This window comes from Equus przewalskii, chromosome 4 (genome assembly GCF_037783145.1).
Source record: "Equus przewalskii isolate Varuska chromosome 4, EquPr2, whole genome shotgun sequence".
Classification (NCBI taxonomy): Eukaryota; Metazoa; Chordata; class Mammalia; order Perissodactyla; family Equidae; genus Equus; species Equus przewalskii.
In genome coordinates this window covers 74,635,865-74,651,156 of record NC_091834.1, presented here as the reverse complement: position 1 = coordinate 74,651,156, position 15,292 = coordinate 74,635,865, and the positions used below count along the sequence as shown (strand labels likewise).

The following is a 15,292-nucleotide window of genomic DNA, read 5'->3' as shown; positions in this document are numbered from 1 at the left end:
ATCCAAATATTATCCTGGCCTGCCAGGCTAACTCATTTAGTGTCCACTATGTAGGAAAGCTTTCCCTGACATCTCTTTGCACATAATTAAACATATTACAATCTGCCATTGGTTATTTCCACATGGCATAAATGGGTACATCGCTACAGACACACGTGAACCAAGCTTAGTTAACAGTCCACCATATCTCTGGCCTATCAGCTTGCACAGGTTTCATCCCAGCATAACGGAGTTGTGCAATTTCCAGGGAATCATAACAAGCCGCTTATGATATTATCATGATTTTACAATACTTTGCCCTGCTTACGCAACAATAAGGTGACACTGATTACAAGATACCATCAATTTAAGAACAGCCTTTCCAAAAATAAGTAATACAGAGGCTGGCCTGGTGGCATAGTGATTAAGTTCGTGTGCTCCACTTCGGCAGCCCAGGGTTCACTGGTTTGGATCCCGAGCGCAGACCTATGCACCACCTATCAAGTCATGCTGTGCAGGCATCCCACATGTAAAGTAGAGGAAGAGGGGCACAAAGGTTAGCTCAGGGCCAGTCTTCCTCAAAAAAATATAAATAAATAAATAAATAAACATTAAATATACAGTTTTTTAAAGACGTGTTCAATACTATATGCTTATTCACACAATCACTTACCACTTTCTTCTTCAGTATCATAATTAAAATTTTCTGGGGCTGGCCCTGTGGCCCAGTGGTTAAGTTCAATGCACTCCACTTTGGCGGCCTGGGTTCAGTTCCCAGGTGAGGACATACACCACTCACAGGCAGCCACGCCGTGGCAGCAACCCACATACAAAATAGAGGAAGATTGGCACAGATGTTAGATGAGGGTGAATCTTCCTCAGCAAAAAAGAAAAGAAAAGAAATTTTCCTCTAAGCCTTCTTTACATTCAGGTCAAAAATATTCTCCTGAATCACTCTTGGCTATTGAGTGATATGAATATCAATCACAGCTATGAACAGGGTTACAGTGACAAGCTGCATTCATACACCTTCACCTGTACAGCAGGCAGTATAATTTCAAAGAACAGTGAAGTGCTGAGCTTGGTCAACTTCTAGTTTAATTATAGTGCTTGGTATGCCAGACAACCTTCAGACTAAATGTTAACTGTTTCTTTCAAAACTAGATCACAGAGTAATCTTTCTCAAGAAATTTCAAGCAAGAAACTAAATTTAAGTTAAAAGGCAACCTTGTGGGGTGCAACCAATGAAAATAACTCAACTGAGGTCACAGGAATATACCCCTTCTATGTATTGTTAAGTTCTCATATTATGGTTTATTCCTGGGCTTGATGGCTGACAAGTTTCTTTTGACATCAAGTATAAGAGGCATCTCCATTTCAGAAACATAACATTGTGAAAAACGTAAGCAGGTAGGGCTAAGAAAATTGTGCATAAATGTTACATAATCATTTCAGCCCTTATTGGGGGGCAGGAGGTTAACTATACCTTTGTACTTATGAAGGGGTTACTGTCTTTTATTGTCACTTTCATTTGTATATATTGCAGTTCCATGGTAGATTTCATTTGGAACTTGGGATTCACTCATAAAAGTATTATTGTTTTTTTTTCTTCTTCTCCTCAAATCCCCCCAGTACATAGTTGTATATTTTAGTTGTGGGTCCTTCTAGTTGTGGCATGTGGGATGCTGTCTCAGCATGGCCTGATGAGCGGTGCCAAGTCCACACCCAGGATCCAAATCGGTGAAATCCCGGGCCACCAAAGCGGGGCACGTGAACTCAACCACTTGGCCATGGGGCAGGCCCCTATTATTAAAAAATCATAAAAATTAATGTACTAGGAAAATCCAAGATAGATAGATAGATAGATACACACACACACAGACACACAAAGTGTCAAACATCAAATTAAAGAACCATCTGCCAGGTGACTGCCTCTTCCTTCAGCCCCAAGAAATAGAATAAGAGTAAACATAGAGAAACAGATGACAGGAATGATGAACAGCTGGGGAGTGGTGATCACAGTAGGACACCAAAGAAGGTGGGCAATGGTGAGAGAATTGAAGTGATTAGACCTGGAACACAGCTGAGGCAGTGATGTCAGTACAGTAAGAAGAGTAGATGCAAAACTCAACAGAAAGCCTTGCTCAGTAGGTTTGACGAGGTGGAAAATGACAAGAAGCTAGATTTGGAAAATGGAAAAAATGAAGGGTGATGACCAGTACCTGGATGGGACAAATCAGGATAAGAAGTGCAGTCTGGGTCAAGTTTTGTGCAACTGAGCTGTTTCTGTGTGACAATGTTTGGCTACTGGCCTGCTTCGGCTGACCACATCTTTCAATCTTCAACTAGACATTTAGAATTTTCCAGATCTCGTTAACCTAAGACAATGCCCTTCCCTACTCTCCATCTTCTCCTCTTCATCCCTCCCGCCCCACGTAGCTTGTCACATGGACCTACGCAAAACGACAATGGGAGGGCATGCTTCTGGCTCTTCCAAGAAGAACTGAGTCTAATGCATTTTTAAAATAATCTTTATAAGGTTTGTATCAAAAATAATAAATTTCAGAGAGAAGAAAATTAAGAAACCTATATACAAAATTAAATGAAGTTATATAATTCACCAATTCTATTCTAGGTTTTTGGATAATGTGATGCACTGGTTAAGAGTAGAGTTCTGGATTTAGATCAATCTAAGTTCACACCTTGATTTCACAGTAATTAGTTAGGTGACTTTATATAAACTCTTTAATCTTTCTAAACCATATATTTCTTATATGTAGAACCCATCTAAAATTGTTTGAATAATAATATGTTTAACCCCTGGTACATGGAAAGTGCTTAGTAAATGTTAGGAAGTGGTAGACGGCAAAACTGCAGATTTCAAAAACTACTTAACAGGAAATTTTGAATTCTGTGGCAAGTCGAACTATATTTATATATCTGTTGTTAATTTACTGAAAAATGGTGAACTTTCAAAACTCTCTTCCTTGCAACTTAAAGTTAAAAAAGAAGGATGTTAGAAGAGAGAAGATTAATAGAGCTGGGAGAAGATGGAATCACCTCCATATTCCACATTTTATGATAATGTAGTAGAATCTTGTTTTTTGTCCTCAAATCTGTAGTCTTTCAATCTTTTATTAAGGTTGAGAAGCACTAGTTGGGCCATTTAAACCCATTTTCTTAAGATTGTTCTAATGGTTCTCAGATTTTAGTAGGCAAAAAGAATCATCAGGAATGTAAAAAAAAAAAAAGTAATTGCCCTCTCTCAGAGATTCTGATTTTGTAGGTATGGAATGGGATCTAGAAATTTGCATATTTAATGTGATATATATACATATATATGTACATATATTTAGAGCAGAAGATACATATATTTAATAAGAATATATAATATTTAAAATATGTACATCATTTGAATGTAATAATTAAGATAGATATATATTTAGAGCAGGTTGTTGGCAGACAACAATATGAGAAGCACTTTTCTAAAGCTATATAAAACACTGTTAATTATGAAGTAAGAGTTCCTAATTTTAAGAGCTTAAGTGTTTCCCTAAAGAATTTCTCAATCCTGTTTCTAGCTAGATTTCCCTTGCAACAGAATAACTAAACTTTGATCAAACTTTCATTAACAGCAGATTTGGTGGCTCATTATTTTTTAATAATAATTTATACATGTCTACTAATCCCAGAATCTGACTCTACGGTACAGTAATAGTGACTGGAGTGACAGAGTGTGACTCGGGGAAGACAAGAGTTGTGTTGCTACCTTTGGCGGCAGCAGAAACAGCCAAATCAACAAACCCTTGTATGAGTTCAAAAAGGCTGCAAAGTTACCAAGTTAACACCTCAGTGGATCCAAAGACTGTCTTCAAGAACTAAATCCAATACACATTTCTGAACGTAAAGATCTCAGGCTTACATTTCATAGGAAGTATTTTTAAATTTGTTTTAAATAGATCAAGCAATTTTTGCTGTCAAGGAATTATATCGTTGGCTTTAGAAAAGTTTATTTTATTATGTGAGATGACCTTTATTCAGTCAATTTCATAAATCAACAAAAAGTTTAGGTCCCCTTTATTAAAGAGAGTAAGGGAAAAACCTGTAGAAGGTTATGATGGGCTTTGTGTTCCAAAGAGAAAAACTATCACTAAGAATATTAAGGTGAAAATTCCAGTAAAAGAAGAATAATTAGAATGCACAGTAAGTTTTGATGTGTTCTAAGTCTTCAAACCACTATATGCCTGGGACATATCAGGGACTCAACATTTCTGCTGAATAAATGCATGCATATGTGCAGGAATGAATGAATGAATAAATAAATAAATAAACAGCTGTATTTCCAAATTACTACTTTTACATTAATGAGTTCATTTTATAATGGTTGTCTTTCCAGTTAATAAAATTACATCACATAAAAACTTAGCTCTGATATTACTGGGATGGCTACCTCTGAGTTTTAATTTCATCAGTTTTATAAACTCTTAAAACAGTGAATAAACTTTTAGATCTCATTGCAGTTATAAATTTTATGCTCTGAATTAAGTGATTTATGTAAATACCTAATGTCTAACTGTATTAATGATGTTGGTTCAAGTTCACGCCATAATCAAATTAATCCATGAGAGATTTATTTGCTTTGTGCAATTCACAGAGCATATATTCAAGCTATACATTGACCTTTATGGATGGAAGAGAGTAACCCTATTAGGTACCAAATAAAAGAAAAAAGAGGCTAATATGAGTTTTTAGAAGCCAAGTCTATCTTTGAGTTGAAAGGCAGAAGTTCTTTTGGTAATAAGTATTTGGTCAGTCAACTTACTTTATTGAAAAAATGTATTCATAGGTACAAAACTAAAATGAATTCTTTTTTAAAGACTAAATTGTGGTACATATATTTAGAAAGAAAATTTGGAAATAATCATTTTAATAATCTGGTTTAAAATTAAACTGTCAGTCATCCTGAATACTCATGAGATTCAAAGAGAAAAATATTTCAGGGGTACAAGAACATCTTCAATAAAGTTGCCTATCATTGATCTTCCTAAGAAAAATAATAGTGTACTAACTTAAGCTGGAATTTTCCTAGAAAGTTCCATGAACTCCACAAGAAAGCAAAAGAAACAGATTTTCCTGTTTTATTTTATACACATAGATTTGGTAAAACAGCTAATATTTTTATTCAAAATTAGACTTTTTATCTTTGGAATACCAAATGGAAAGTTTTTTAATTTTATATTTATAAGCAAATTTTTATGTTTCCATCAAAAATTAAGTTTAAAAGCATAGCCATAAAATGAATTTGTCAAGTTTTATTCAATTCAATAAGTATATTTTAAGGGCCTACTAGGCACCAGGGAGTCAGACAGGTGCTGGAACCCACGGATGGATAAGATAGAGCCTCTGCCTTGAAGGATGCATCAAAAGATGTATATGCAAAAAAGAAGTAAAGAAGAAACAGTCAATCGATTCCTACAAGACAAAAGTATTCTGGAAATTATCTAATATCTGTTAAACCACTACTTGCTCTTCTTCTGAAAAGTCCATTTTGCATGTCTAGTTGTTTCACTTTCTCTTAAAATTACTCAATTGCTAAATACAATAATATTAATTACTTATGAACCTTGAAATATTTTTCTAGATCTTTATTTTAAACTAAGTAATCTTAAAGCTGGGTATTCTGAAGCTTGTTGCAACAGAATGTTTTGAAAAGAAGAATATTTTGTGGCATGTGAAAATTATATGAAATTCAAATTTCAGTGCCCATAAATAAAGTTTTATTGGAACACAGCCATGCCCACAAGTTTGCATGTTGTCTCCAGCTGCTTGCCCACAATGGCAGAGACCACGTGGCCTATAACGTTGAAAATATTTACTATCTGGCCCTTCACTGAAAAAGTTTGCCAACTCCTGATCTAAAGTATAGCAATGGATTTTGGTTGGAAAAGCAAAGCTTTATTGTAGTGGCTTTATTTTCCAGAGTTCATAGAGATGTTTAAAACAAACAAAATGTGCAAAGAGAGCTTCCTACATAGTTTCTCCAATATGCTGCCTCTAAATCTGGGATTGCCAATCCCGGCCAGGAGGGGCTTCACTTTCTTGTTGCTCCCATAACCAATACTGCAGCTCCAAGGTCTGGCCTTTGAATCACCTCTAAACACAGCTGTCAGCATCTCTAGGATGCTGCCTATTAAGCTTAAGTTTTACATATTGGTCTGACTGGTACGAGATGAAATTCTTCGGTACCTTTGTGAAGTTCTTAAGAGTCATGAGAATATTTTTTCAACACACACCAAAAAATTTCATGATAGCAGGTGTGTTCTTACCTACTCAATCATGGCAGACAAAACTTGAAGCCCCAGCAGGTTTTCATACCTCCTTGAATGTCTATGATCATAAAAATCAGAGGGTAAAACCCACTGTTTGAGTGAAGTTATAGTAGGGTCGGGGCACTGGAGACATCATTTGATGGGTTTGGAAGGGACGGTAGCAGTAGGGTTCTAAGGAGAATTTCTAAGTAGAATTTAGCCAGTGCTGTCCCCAGAACATAGCTACTTGTTCCTGACATGCTCTCAGGTGACTCTGTACCACAATGAAGCCAAACAAGTGGATACTTTAAATTCTTCCTAGATACCATCCTGGACTTGACTGAACAGTGTGAGGGAAGTATTTATAATTCTATCACCTCAGACATCTAAGTATCTCTTATCTAAAGCTCTAAATCACTTTAATATATTTTCAACTAACCATATTACCTGGCCTTGAGCCATATGCATCTTCGTTTTTATTTAAAAAGGAAGCAGAGCGTCTGCATAGGCCTCCACCCCGACCCCCAGCCTCCTTCTCCTGTTGTATCTCCTCACTCCTAAGCTTCACCATCATCCATCCCGTGACCCAAGTCAGCAAATCTAGACACTATCCTCAATGCTTCGCTCTCCTTCTCCTTGCACATCTAGTCAATTACCAAACCTGTTGATTTTACCCCTTAAATGTTTCAAATCCATCTCCTCCACTCTATCACTATTGCCACTCTTTCAGTTCATCATTTAAGAAACTGCAACAGCTTTGAACTTGCCATGTCACTCCCCTGCTTGAAATCCATGGCTTCCAGTGTGATAAAGGCCAAACAAAGCTCACCAAGCTCCTTACTATCTGGCCTTTCCTAGTGTTTCAGACCTATCTCCCACAAATCTGTGTCACACATCTTACGCTTCAGTCACAGGGAACTTCTCTGAATTCTTTGAAGGTGCTGTGCTCACTCTTGCTGCTAGTCCTACAAACAGTCTGCTGCCTCTGTGTTTAGATTTTTCCTAACTCATCCCCACCCTGTTTGTCTGGACGACCTCCTTTAGGTGTAACTCAAGAGTCACCCCTCCAGCAAGCCTTCCTTAACCAGCCTTAGACTGGATTTGATGCCCCATAGAGCGTTTCTATAAACCCTTGAGACTTTGGGGTTCAGAGAATTCATTCAAGAAGGCACCATCAATTTCTTTCTTGTCCACCTCAATCTCCTTAATGCCTCACATGGAATACAGAAGGTGGTGAATAAATGAATCAGGGCATCCTCCAAAGTGCTCTGAATCATGACCTACAAAGGAAGTACTGCTCTGACTCAGCTCCTTGAAGCAATCTACGGGAGTACTCTCTGATTATATCAGAGTAAAGCCCAGTTTCAGGGCTGAGAATCCTAACAAGAATGACTTAGCAGAAATCTTCAAATCATTTCTCTTTTTTTTGAGGAAGATTAGCCCTGAGCTAACTGCTGCCAATCCTCCTCTTTTTGCTGAGAAAGACTGGCCCTGAGCAAACATCCGTGCCCATCTTCCTCTACTTTATATGTGGGACGCCTACCACAGCATGGCTCGCCAAGCTATGCCATATCTGCACCCAGGATATGAACCGGTGAACCCCAGGCCACCAAAGCGGAACGTGCGAGCATAACCACTGTGCCACCAGGCCTGCCCCCTTCAAATCATTTCTTTACCCCATGAGGAAAGAATTTAGCAAGGAGGCTTTCCCACAAAGGCTAAGGCCTGACCATAAAGGGACACCAGAAAAATTTGATGGAATAATTGTTCTAAGTATTAAAAATCTGTCCACGGTCCAGCTTCCTTCGACCCCTTTTTATCAGAACAGCGTTGCATTACACGACTGATGAATGTCATCAACCTACAATTCTGTAAGTCTCTGGGGTTGATCACCATGGAATCATCATCACCACAAAGAAATATTTATTAAACCATTACATGCAGGAGCCTCAAAATGGTCTGAATACTACATTAAACAAGTCATAAAAGTAAAGGCCCTGACATCAGGGCTTTACAATTTGAAACAGTCACTGATGTTGAACGACAGAATAAGCTAACGGAGCTGCACAGAAAATGGCAAACTCAAAAAGTCTTGTGACTTGGATACAGCTGTGGAAACCAGATCTTTTAGAGCTCTGTAAGAATATATTCATTCTCTACACAAGCAATCTGAATTTTTACAGGTTTTTTGCTCAAAGAAGCCTCAGCTCTTTGCTGACACATAGCTCAATAGGAAAGCCACTTTATAATGCTAATTTCACTCTCAAACAACCACAAAGTAAATTTTTAGGAACGAAGAGAAGCACCTGGAATAGTAAGGATCTGCTCTATGATAAAGCACTTACATTTATAAACTAAACCTTCAATCAGGGTCCCCAAACAACCAGATCTCTATCATGATCTGTTTTCCCCTCTTGACTGCATCGCACCACAGGGATTTTGCCCCAGGGAAGCGTCCTCCACAGATGCGTCAGGAATCAGTGGAATCAAAATTGCCCAAATTGCTGCTGAGTCAAAGGTATTTTTAAAGTTTTGACAAACAACAGACAGCTGCGTGCTAAATGGTTACCACTCTTCCCTGATGGTTTTGCAATCCTATACTTATCCTGTAGCTCTATCGCACTGCAATTACAGGTTCCTGTGAAACCACACTAACAATAACACATGTTATAGCGGTGCTCATTTAAGAGCCTTTTAAACAAGTTTCAACATTTATGCACTCAATATTATCACACGAAATCCTACTTCCTCCCATAGAACATAAACGGAAAACTGGAAAACCATGATTTCCCTAGTGTATCAGTGGGCTCTGGGGGATATCTTGATTGTCACAACAAACATAAAATATTGATGAGGCAGTTAACAAAAATAGATTCCACTTCTCTCCCTACCAAGGAATTGAATAGTAAAGCTACACCATATGCTGTGTTATAACTACGTAAGAATACTCCTGGAAAGTCAAGTAATAATATTTAGAACTACTACATAAAAACTATTGGAATACACTTCTAAACCAAGGAGGAATTTTTTAAACTAGCAAAATCAACAAAAAGAAAATTATATATACATATGTTTTATATATTAAAATATATATACTTACAATTTTAGTCGTATTGTGCAAAGGAGGTACTTTTAGTACTCTGGGAGTTAAACCAATCAAAATCGACACATATCCCAAATTGAAAAATCTGAACTGTATCATAACAAAACATGATCAGCAAAAGGCGGATGGATAGAAAGGAACATTAAGGGACTGGTGTAAGGAATCAACGTTTGTCAGTGTTCAGGCAACACTATCCAAGAGAGAGGGGCCACTGTCCCAAAAGTAGCCTCCTCCAATTCCTACAGGAGACAAAGCCAAGAGAGTGTATGGAACCCCTGACGGTCCTCACTGCATGGCATTTGCCCATTGACTGACAAAGTGGACTCATGGTATTCAGGCACCCTTGGCAGCTGTACATTCTCAATATGAATTGTGCATCTCATATTGGCCATCTGTTTTACACATCTGTTTCTTTTGATTTGGATAGTCTAAGCCATCTGAGAGACAAAGCTGAGATAACGCATGTGTATTGATCAAGAAAGGACTAGACTCTTATCTGAGTAGTTAACTGGTCTCCCTTGGCAAGATTTCTATGAACACCCCTAACAAACTGCAAAAATATTTATGACTCTGCCATAATTTTAGATTTCCTCATGCTTTGCAAACATGTAAATAAAATGTAAATATAAAATCATTTTGATGGATTTTTTTTACAATATGCCATAATTTATATAACCAAATAAGCGTGGTCCCTCTTCAGAATTGTCACTTTTATGGGTCTTTCATAATATACATACTGTAATTATGTTTCTGTTACTCAAAGCACTTATGTTTCCCTTCATTAGGAAATGCGCAATAAAGTTTAATGTGCAATAAACTTTAAAGTTTGCAGTACATTTTTTTTAAATGATACCTAAACTTAAGTAGTATTTGGCTGTTAACAAAGAAAACTATGATGAAAAATCTTTACACTTTCAGGATAGATTTGATTTTCAGATATCATCAAAACTCATTTAGAAGTAAGTCCAATTGATTGGTCTGGGTAAGATGACTTTTAATCTAAAGCAAGCTAGGAATATAAAATAATGGCTATCAAGTAATGAAGCTACTATGTATTTATGAGAAGAAATTTATATACTGTTTTTAAGGTAATTCCATAACGAGAATCCAAAAATATTTTGATCAAAGGTAGAATGTTTAGAATAAGCGTTTAGCTTTCATTGGTAGCTATTTTGATCCACCACACCCATTCTGATGAACAAATTCTAGCATATTTGTTTAAAAATCTCTCATTACTTTGTGTTTAATAATTACAAAAATATCTTAAATTGTCTTATTACTAACCTGAGATTTACAATATGCAATTCTCTGCTCAATTTCCACCTAAGATCCTAGCACTATTTACTCTTTGGTCTTACTTGAGAGTTACCTGTGGAGTTTATTGAGGGGCCCTATGTCCAGTCTTGTAACAGATCTGTGACACTGTATCCTTGGATTCTGTGGGGCTCTGACAATTTCTCAAGTATAGATCTAGACTTCCGGTATGGATACCATGACCAAAATTCAAGCAGTGTCATCTGACACATGGTTTGATACACAATCTAACAACTAAACAGAGTATGGGAAATTCAGGACACAAGAGAAAAGAGAGAGAACAAACTAAATAACTACCTTCAAAGTTATCGGAAAATATAAACTTGAAAAATTACTCAAAAATGAAAAACATAATCTCTGTTGGTAAACATTTGTAAATTATTCCCACTGGTATATGAATCATAAATTCTATGCAAATATATCACCTCTAGTTTAAAAACACCTTCCTATTTCAAGAAAACTTTAAGTTAATGTACTTGTTTTCTATGATATCCATAAGCTTTCTGAAATTTTGTGGTAAAATTCTCTTTTAGATTATGTTTATTTAAAAAAAATATATATATATAAGCATTGTGACACTTCAGATGTCTTTCAAATTTTGTACTTGCTGTGAAACCCATGCAAAATTAAGAAAGTACTTAAATCTTCCCCACTCTACTAGCTTCTCCAATAACAAAACCTAAACAATGAAAGAGATATTTAATATAATCTATAACCCAGACTGGAACAATTTCACTTTTTTATGACTCTGAAACTGAAGGGATCATATTCAGAACGTTAAATTCTAAGACATTTAACAACATAGGATATAAGCATATGACTTTTTTCCTATATATCTGGTGAGGCCACGTCAGATGAGATTTTACCTAAATTAAATTCTCATCCAGGCCCATTTATTGCATAGACAGACTGATAGTCACAAATTATATTCAACAAAGATGAATTGAGTATCTTATATAAACAAGGTATGTGGTATTATAAAGAACGTAAAAATATGGTAATTGAAAAATAATAATAATAATAATAATAATAATAGCAGCTAACATTTCCTGGGTTAAACATTTTACATTCATTTTTCTCAAGAGATTAACCCCTTTGACATAGATCCTAATAGTCTCCAAGTTTTAAAGGTCAAGTCACACAAACACAAAAATGTTAAGGGACTTGCCTCAGGTCACGCAGCTACTAAGTAGCAGATCCGGGATTTGAAACAAAATAATCTGAACCCAAAGCCTAATACCTGTGATCCGTAAGCAGTATTGTCTAATCCACTGCAGAAAATAAATTTCTTATCCTTTCAGAATTACAACCCAGAAGGAAGTTTATAATCACTGATACTTTAGGTGATTGTCAGTTCCTATAAATAGTAGGAACTGAACTTTTTTAAATACACCTATTCTTAGAGCAACTTATTATGAAATAGTTTGGAGAACAGGAATGAGTATGCTCTGAAGAAATTTAGTAGCCATTATAATACATTTTTTCTTACAAATCAACCTGAGAGCATTTTTAAACTATACTAAAATTTATAAGGTGATCTGCTAAAAAAGAAACTTCAATAGATCAACAATGATCTAATTTAAATCAACAATGAGCTAATTGAAAGTTTCTTAGTACTCAGTACTTAGAAGTAGCCATGGGATATTCATTCTTCTGAAAACTGCACTTTTAGACCAACTGGCATTTAGGTTCCTCAAAGTGCTCTACTAAAAAGTCTACAATTTATGCCAATTAGCATTCTGATTCAGAAAATAGTAGGAAAATAGATCAACAGATAATCCAGTTTTTATAGATGGAGTAACAAAAGGTGCTGGAAACATCAACACAAAGGGTTAATTCCAAAGAGCAAGGTGCTCTCCCATCCACAGGGAGGAGCTCTCCTTCAACGGCCAATGGCCTCTCCTTAGCACCTGAGTTCCAGGCTTATTGCACATGGAGAGAATAAATTATAGAATGATGTGAAAGCTGAGTCCCTTCCCAACACACACATATGGGCATATTTATAATATATTTGGCTTTTATGATACCTAAGTATGCTGATTCACTGGATAATTATGAGTCAAGCAATACCCCATGGGAGAGCTGTACCTATTCATTCATTCCTACAAGTTTAACAGGAACAAAGCAGATACAGTATCCAAAGAACACTTCAAACATGAAATGCTACATCTAATTACACTTTGTCTAAGACTCTGAACTTAGACTCTATTTTTAAAAATCTCATTAGATGAAGTTTGCAAGCTTTTATGGCTCATCGCTTGCGAAGTAGGATAAGAGTACCATTTATTAAAAGTCTAGTCCCATGGCTTTGCATTTCCATGATAATTCTGACCCCTCTTTTAAAATTTATAGCTTCTAAAATCGGCTTTTTAAAACAGGATAGATATTTCAAAGGATTTGCTTTCATTCTTAAAAGGAAGAATAATGGAATTGCAGCAAATACTTGTTAGATGTACTCAGTATCATAACAATAAAAACTTAACTTAAGCACATATTACCCACTTCACCCATCTCCCCCAAAAAAGTTCAAAATTCAGTGAACAAATGTTTCCTGAGCACCTGCTACAGGTAGGCATGGCATTGTTGTCTGTGTGCCAAGAAAACATCTAAGTTTCCAAGGCATGAAGGGGGGAAAACAAGGAACCAAACTTGAGTCTTTATTAACAAGTTTATAACTCATAAATTTCTTAGAAATGTCTAAGACAACAATGCACAGTAGCACATGGGTCTTGAGAGTATGACTTTCAGTTGCAAGTAGTTAAGTCTTTGGTGTTAAGGTAAGGCTCTCTATGCAAACAATGGGCTTCAGTTTATTCTTTTATCTCTTCTTGTTTTCTATTTTATTCCACAAAATCCACGTTCTCTTCCACAACAATGAATGATAGCGCATCTTTTTAAAAACTACTCCTCTTTCCCCAAAACCCAGCCCATACTCGCCCTCCTCTTTCCTGGGCACGTGTCCTTCCAAAGCTTCAGCTGGACACCCCCTCACCTGAAAAAAAGTTTGGAGATGACGCTGGCCTTTTCCAGAGGCGACCTCTGCATGGTCTCTGGGGCGCCGGGGTCCCTCCGGGACAGGCTGGGCTCGCGCTCCTAATGGCCAAACGCCCTACTTTCCTCGGTGCCTGCCGCTCGCCCCTTTTTCTTTGACCTGCTGTGATGTCATTTGCTTCCAACTCCCCCCACCCACCCTACCCCACACACCTCCTCTTTCCTCTTGCTCCTTCCCCCGCCTCCGCTGTCCAGGTTAAAAGCCGGGCGCTGCCTGGTCCGGCCCCAAATTTACTCCAGCGGCTTTCTCCACCCCCTCCGCACCCCCGCCCGCACCCCGACCACTCCTTCCTTCTCGCCTCCTTCCCTCCCTCGCTGCCCTGCGCCTCCCTTTCCCGATTCTGCCTCCCAGCCTTCCTCCGTCTCGCGCGCTCCTTGCAGGTCCGCGTCCATACCGTCCAGCCCCAGCCCAGCCCGCAGGTGGGGGACAGTCGCGGCCGCTGTCCAGGTCCGGTCTCCGACGCTCGAGGACAGAAGCAGCCACGGGCAGGAGCAGAACCAGCCCCCGGGGAGCCTCCTGGACCCTCCCACGCGGCAGGTTCCGCCGAACCCGGTACTCGCAGCTGCCAACTTCTCCGAGCCTTCTTCCTCCTCCCCTTTTCCGAGATCCCAGCCGGGTTCGTGTTTCGCAAGGTGCATTTTGAAAGGAGAACGAAAATATGTCTCTTCTGTATCAAAATGCAGCCGTAGAGACCCGGAAGGTTCCGCGGCAGTGTCTGATGTGTGCACCTTTGAATGTCAGAGGGAAGAACCAAGCTTTGTTATTTTCAGGCTTAGGTGAGCTCCAACTGTAGCATGGATCCCTTAGGAGACGTACTAATGGGGGGCAAAAGTTCTATCAGGAGGTAAGAGGAGTTATTACTTTGTCCATTACCCGCCTGGGATTTGTTCATCGTCTGTCCGAAGTTTTTCAGTCTCGCCTGCGTTTTTAAGGCTTTTGCGTGTGTTAGCGACTACGATGGCAAGTGGACAGTGTGTAAACTAACCTGCCCTCCTATAGATTTCCGACAGTCAGTCAGCAAAACATCCTGACTAATACACAGAAAGGAATTCAGTCATTGAAGCGAAGGTAGCGTGTTAACTCTGCCTTGACTCTGAGAAACGCCATCTTCAACTCTAAGGGCAGCCAAGCTTTCCCAGGTGTGGGCGCCTTACCTTCCCCGAGTTTTTGGTGGGTGGATTGTGTGCCTGTCTCATAGTTTTTAAAGAGCCAAGTCTTCAGTCCTGAATCCTACTGTGTAAAAGCAAGGGCGCATTGAGTTTAAGTTGAGAAAGTCAGATGAAAGTAAAAATTTTGGTCTGATTACTTCATTGCCTCTGCATCTGAGGCAAGGGTGTTTACTTGTGAATTACCTTATTGTTGACTTGTGGTCACCCAAATACAGTACAAACAAAACTATGCATTTCATAATAATAGACAGGAACATGTATTTAAATTAATGAACGCGTTCAGCAGGTTTTTATAGTTCCACTTTGTGTTTCAAGGTCATACTTTTTCTGTCTTAAAGTGGGTTTATAAACATTTAAGTTGTATTAT

The 15,292-nt window shown here is 38.0% G+C and overlaps 1 protein-coding gene across 3 annotated transcripts in view; it reads right to left on the bottom strand.

Moving 5' to 3' along the window:
• CFTR (CF transmembrane conductance regulator) overlaps positions 1 to 14,897 on the bottom strand; it is a 167,334-nt gene extending 152,437 nt beyond the window's left edge. Inside the window, exon 1 of one of the 3 annotated variants that reach the window (XM_070616359.1) lies at positions 14,151 to 14,897. Coding sequence is in view for 2 of the 3 variants with exons in the window: in XM_008519582.2 (XP_008517804.1) it covers positions 13,697 to 13,749 (53 nt within the window). In the remaining variant the exon portion in view is untranslated. Of the gene's footprint in view, positions 1 to 13,696; positions 13,954 to 14,150 lie in introns of those variants that run through there. The other 2 variants (XM_008519582.2, XM_070616358.1) reach the window with 2 other exon arrangements.
• Between the last annotated feature and the right edge of the window lie 395 nt (positions 14,898 to 15,292).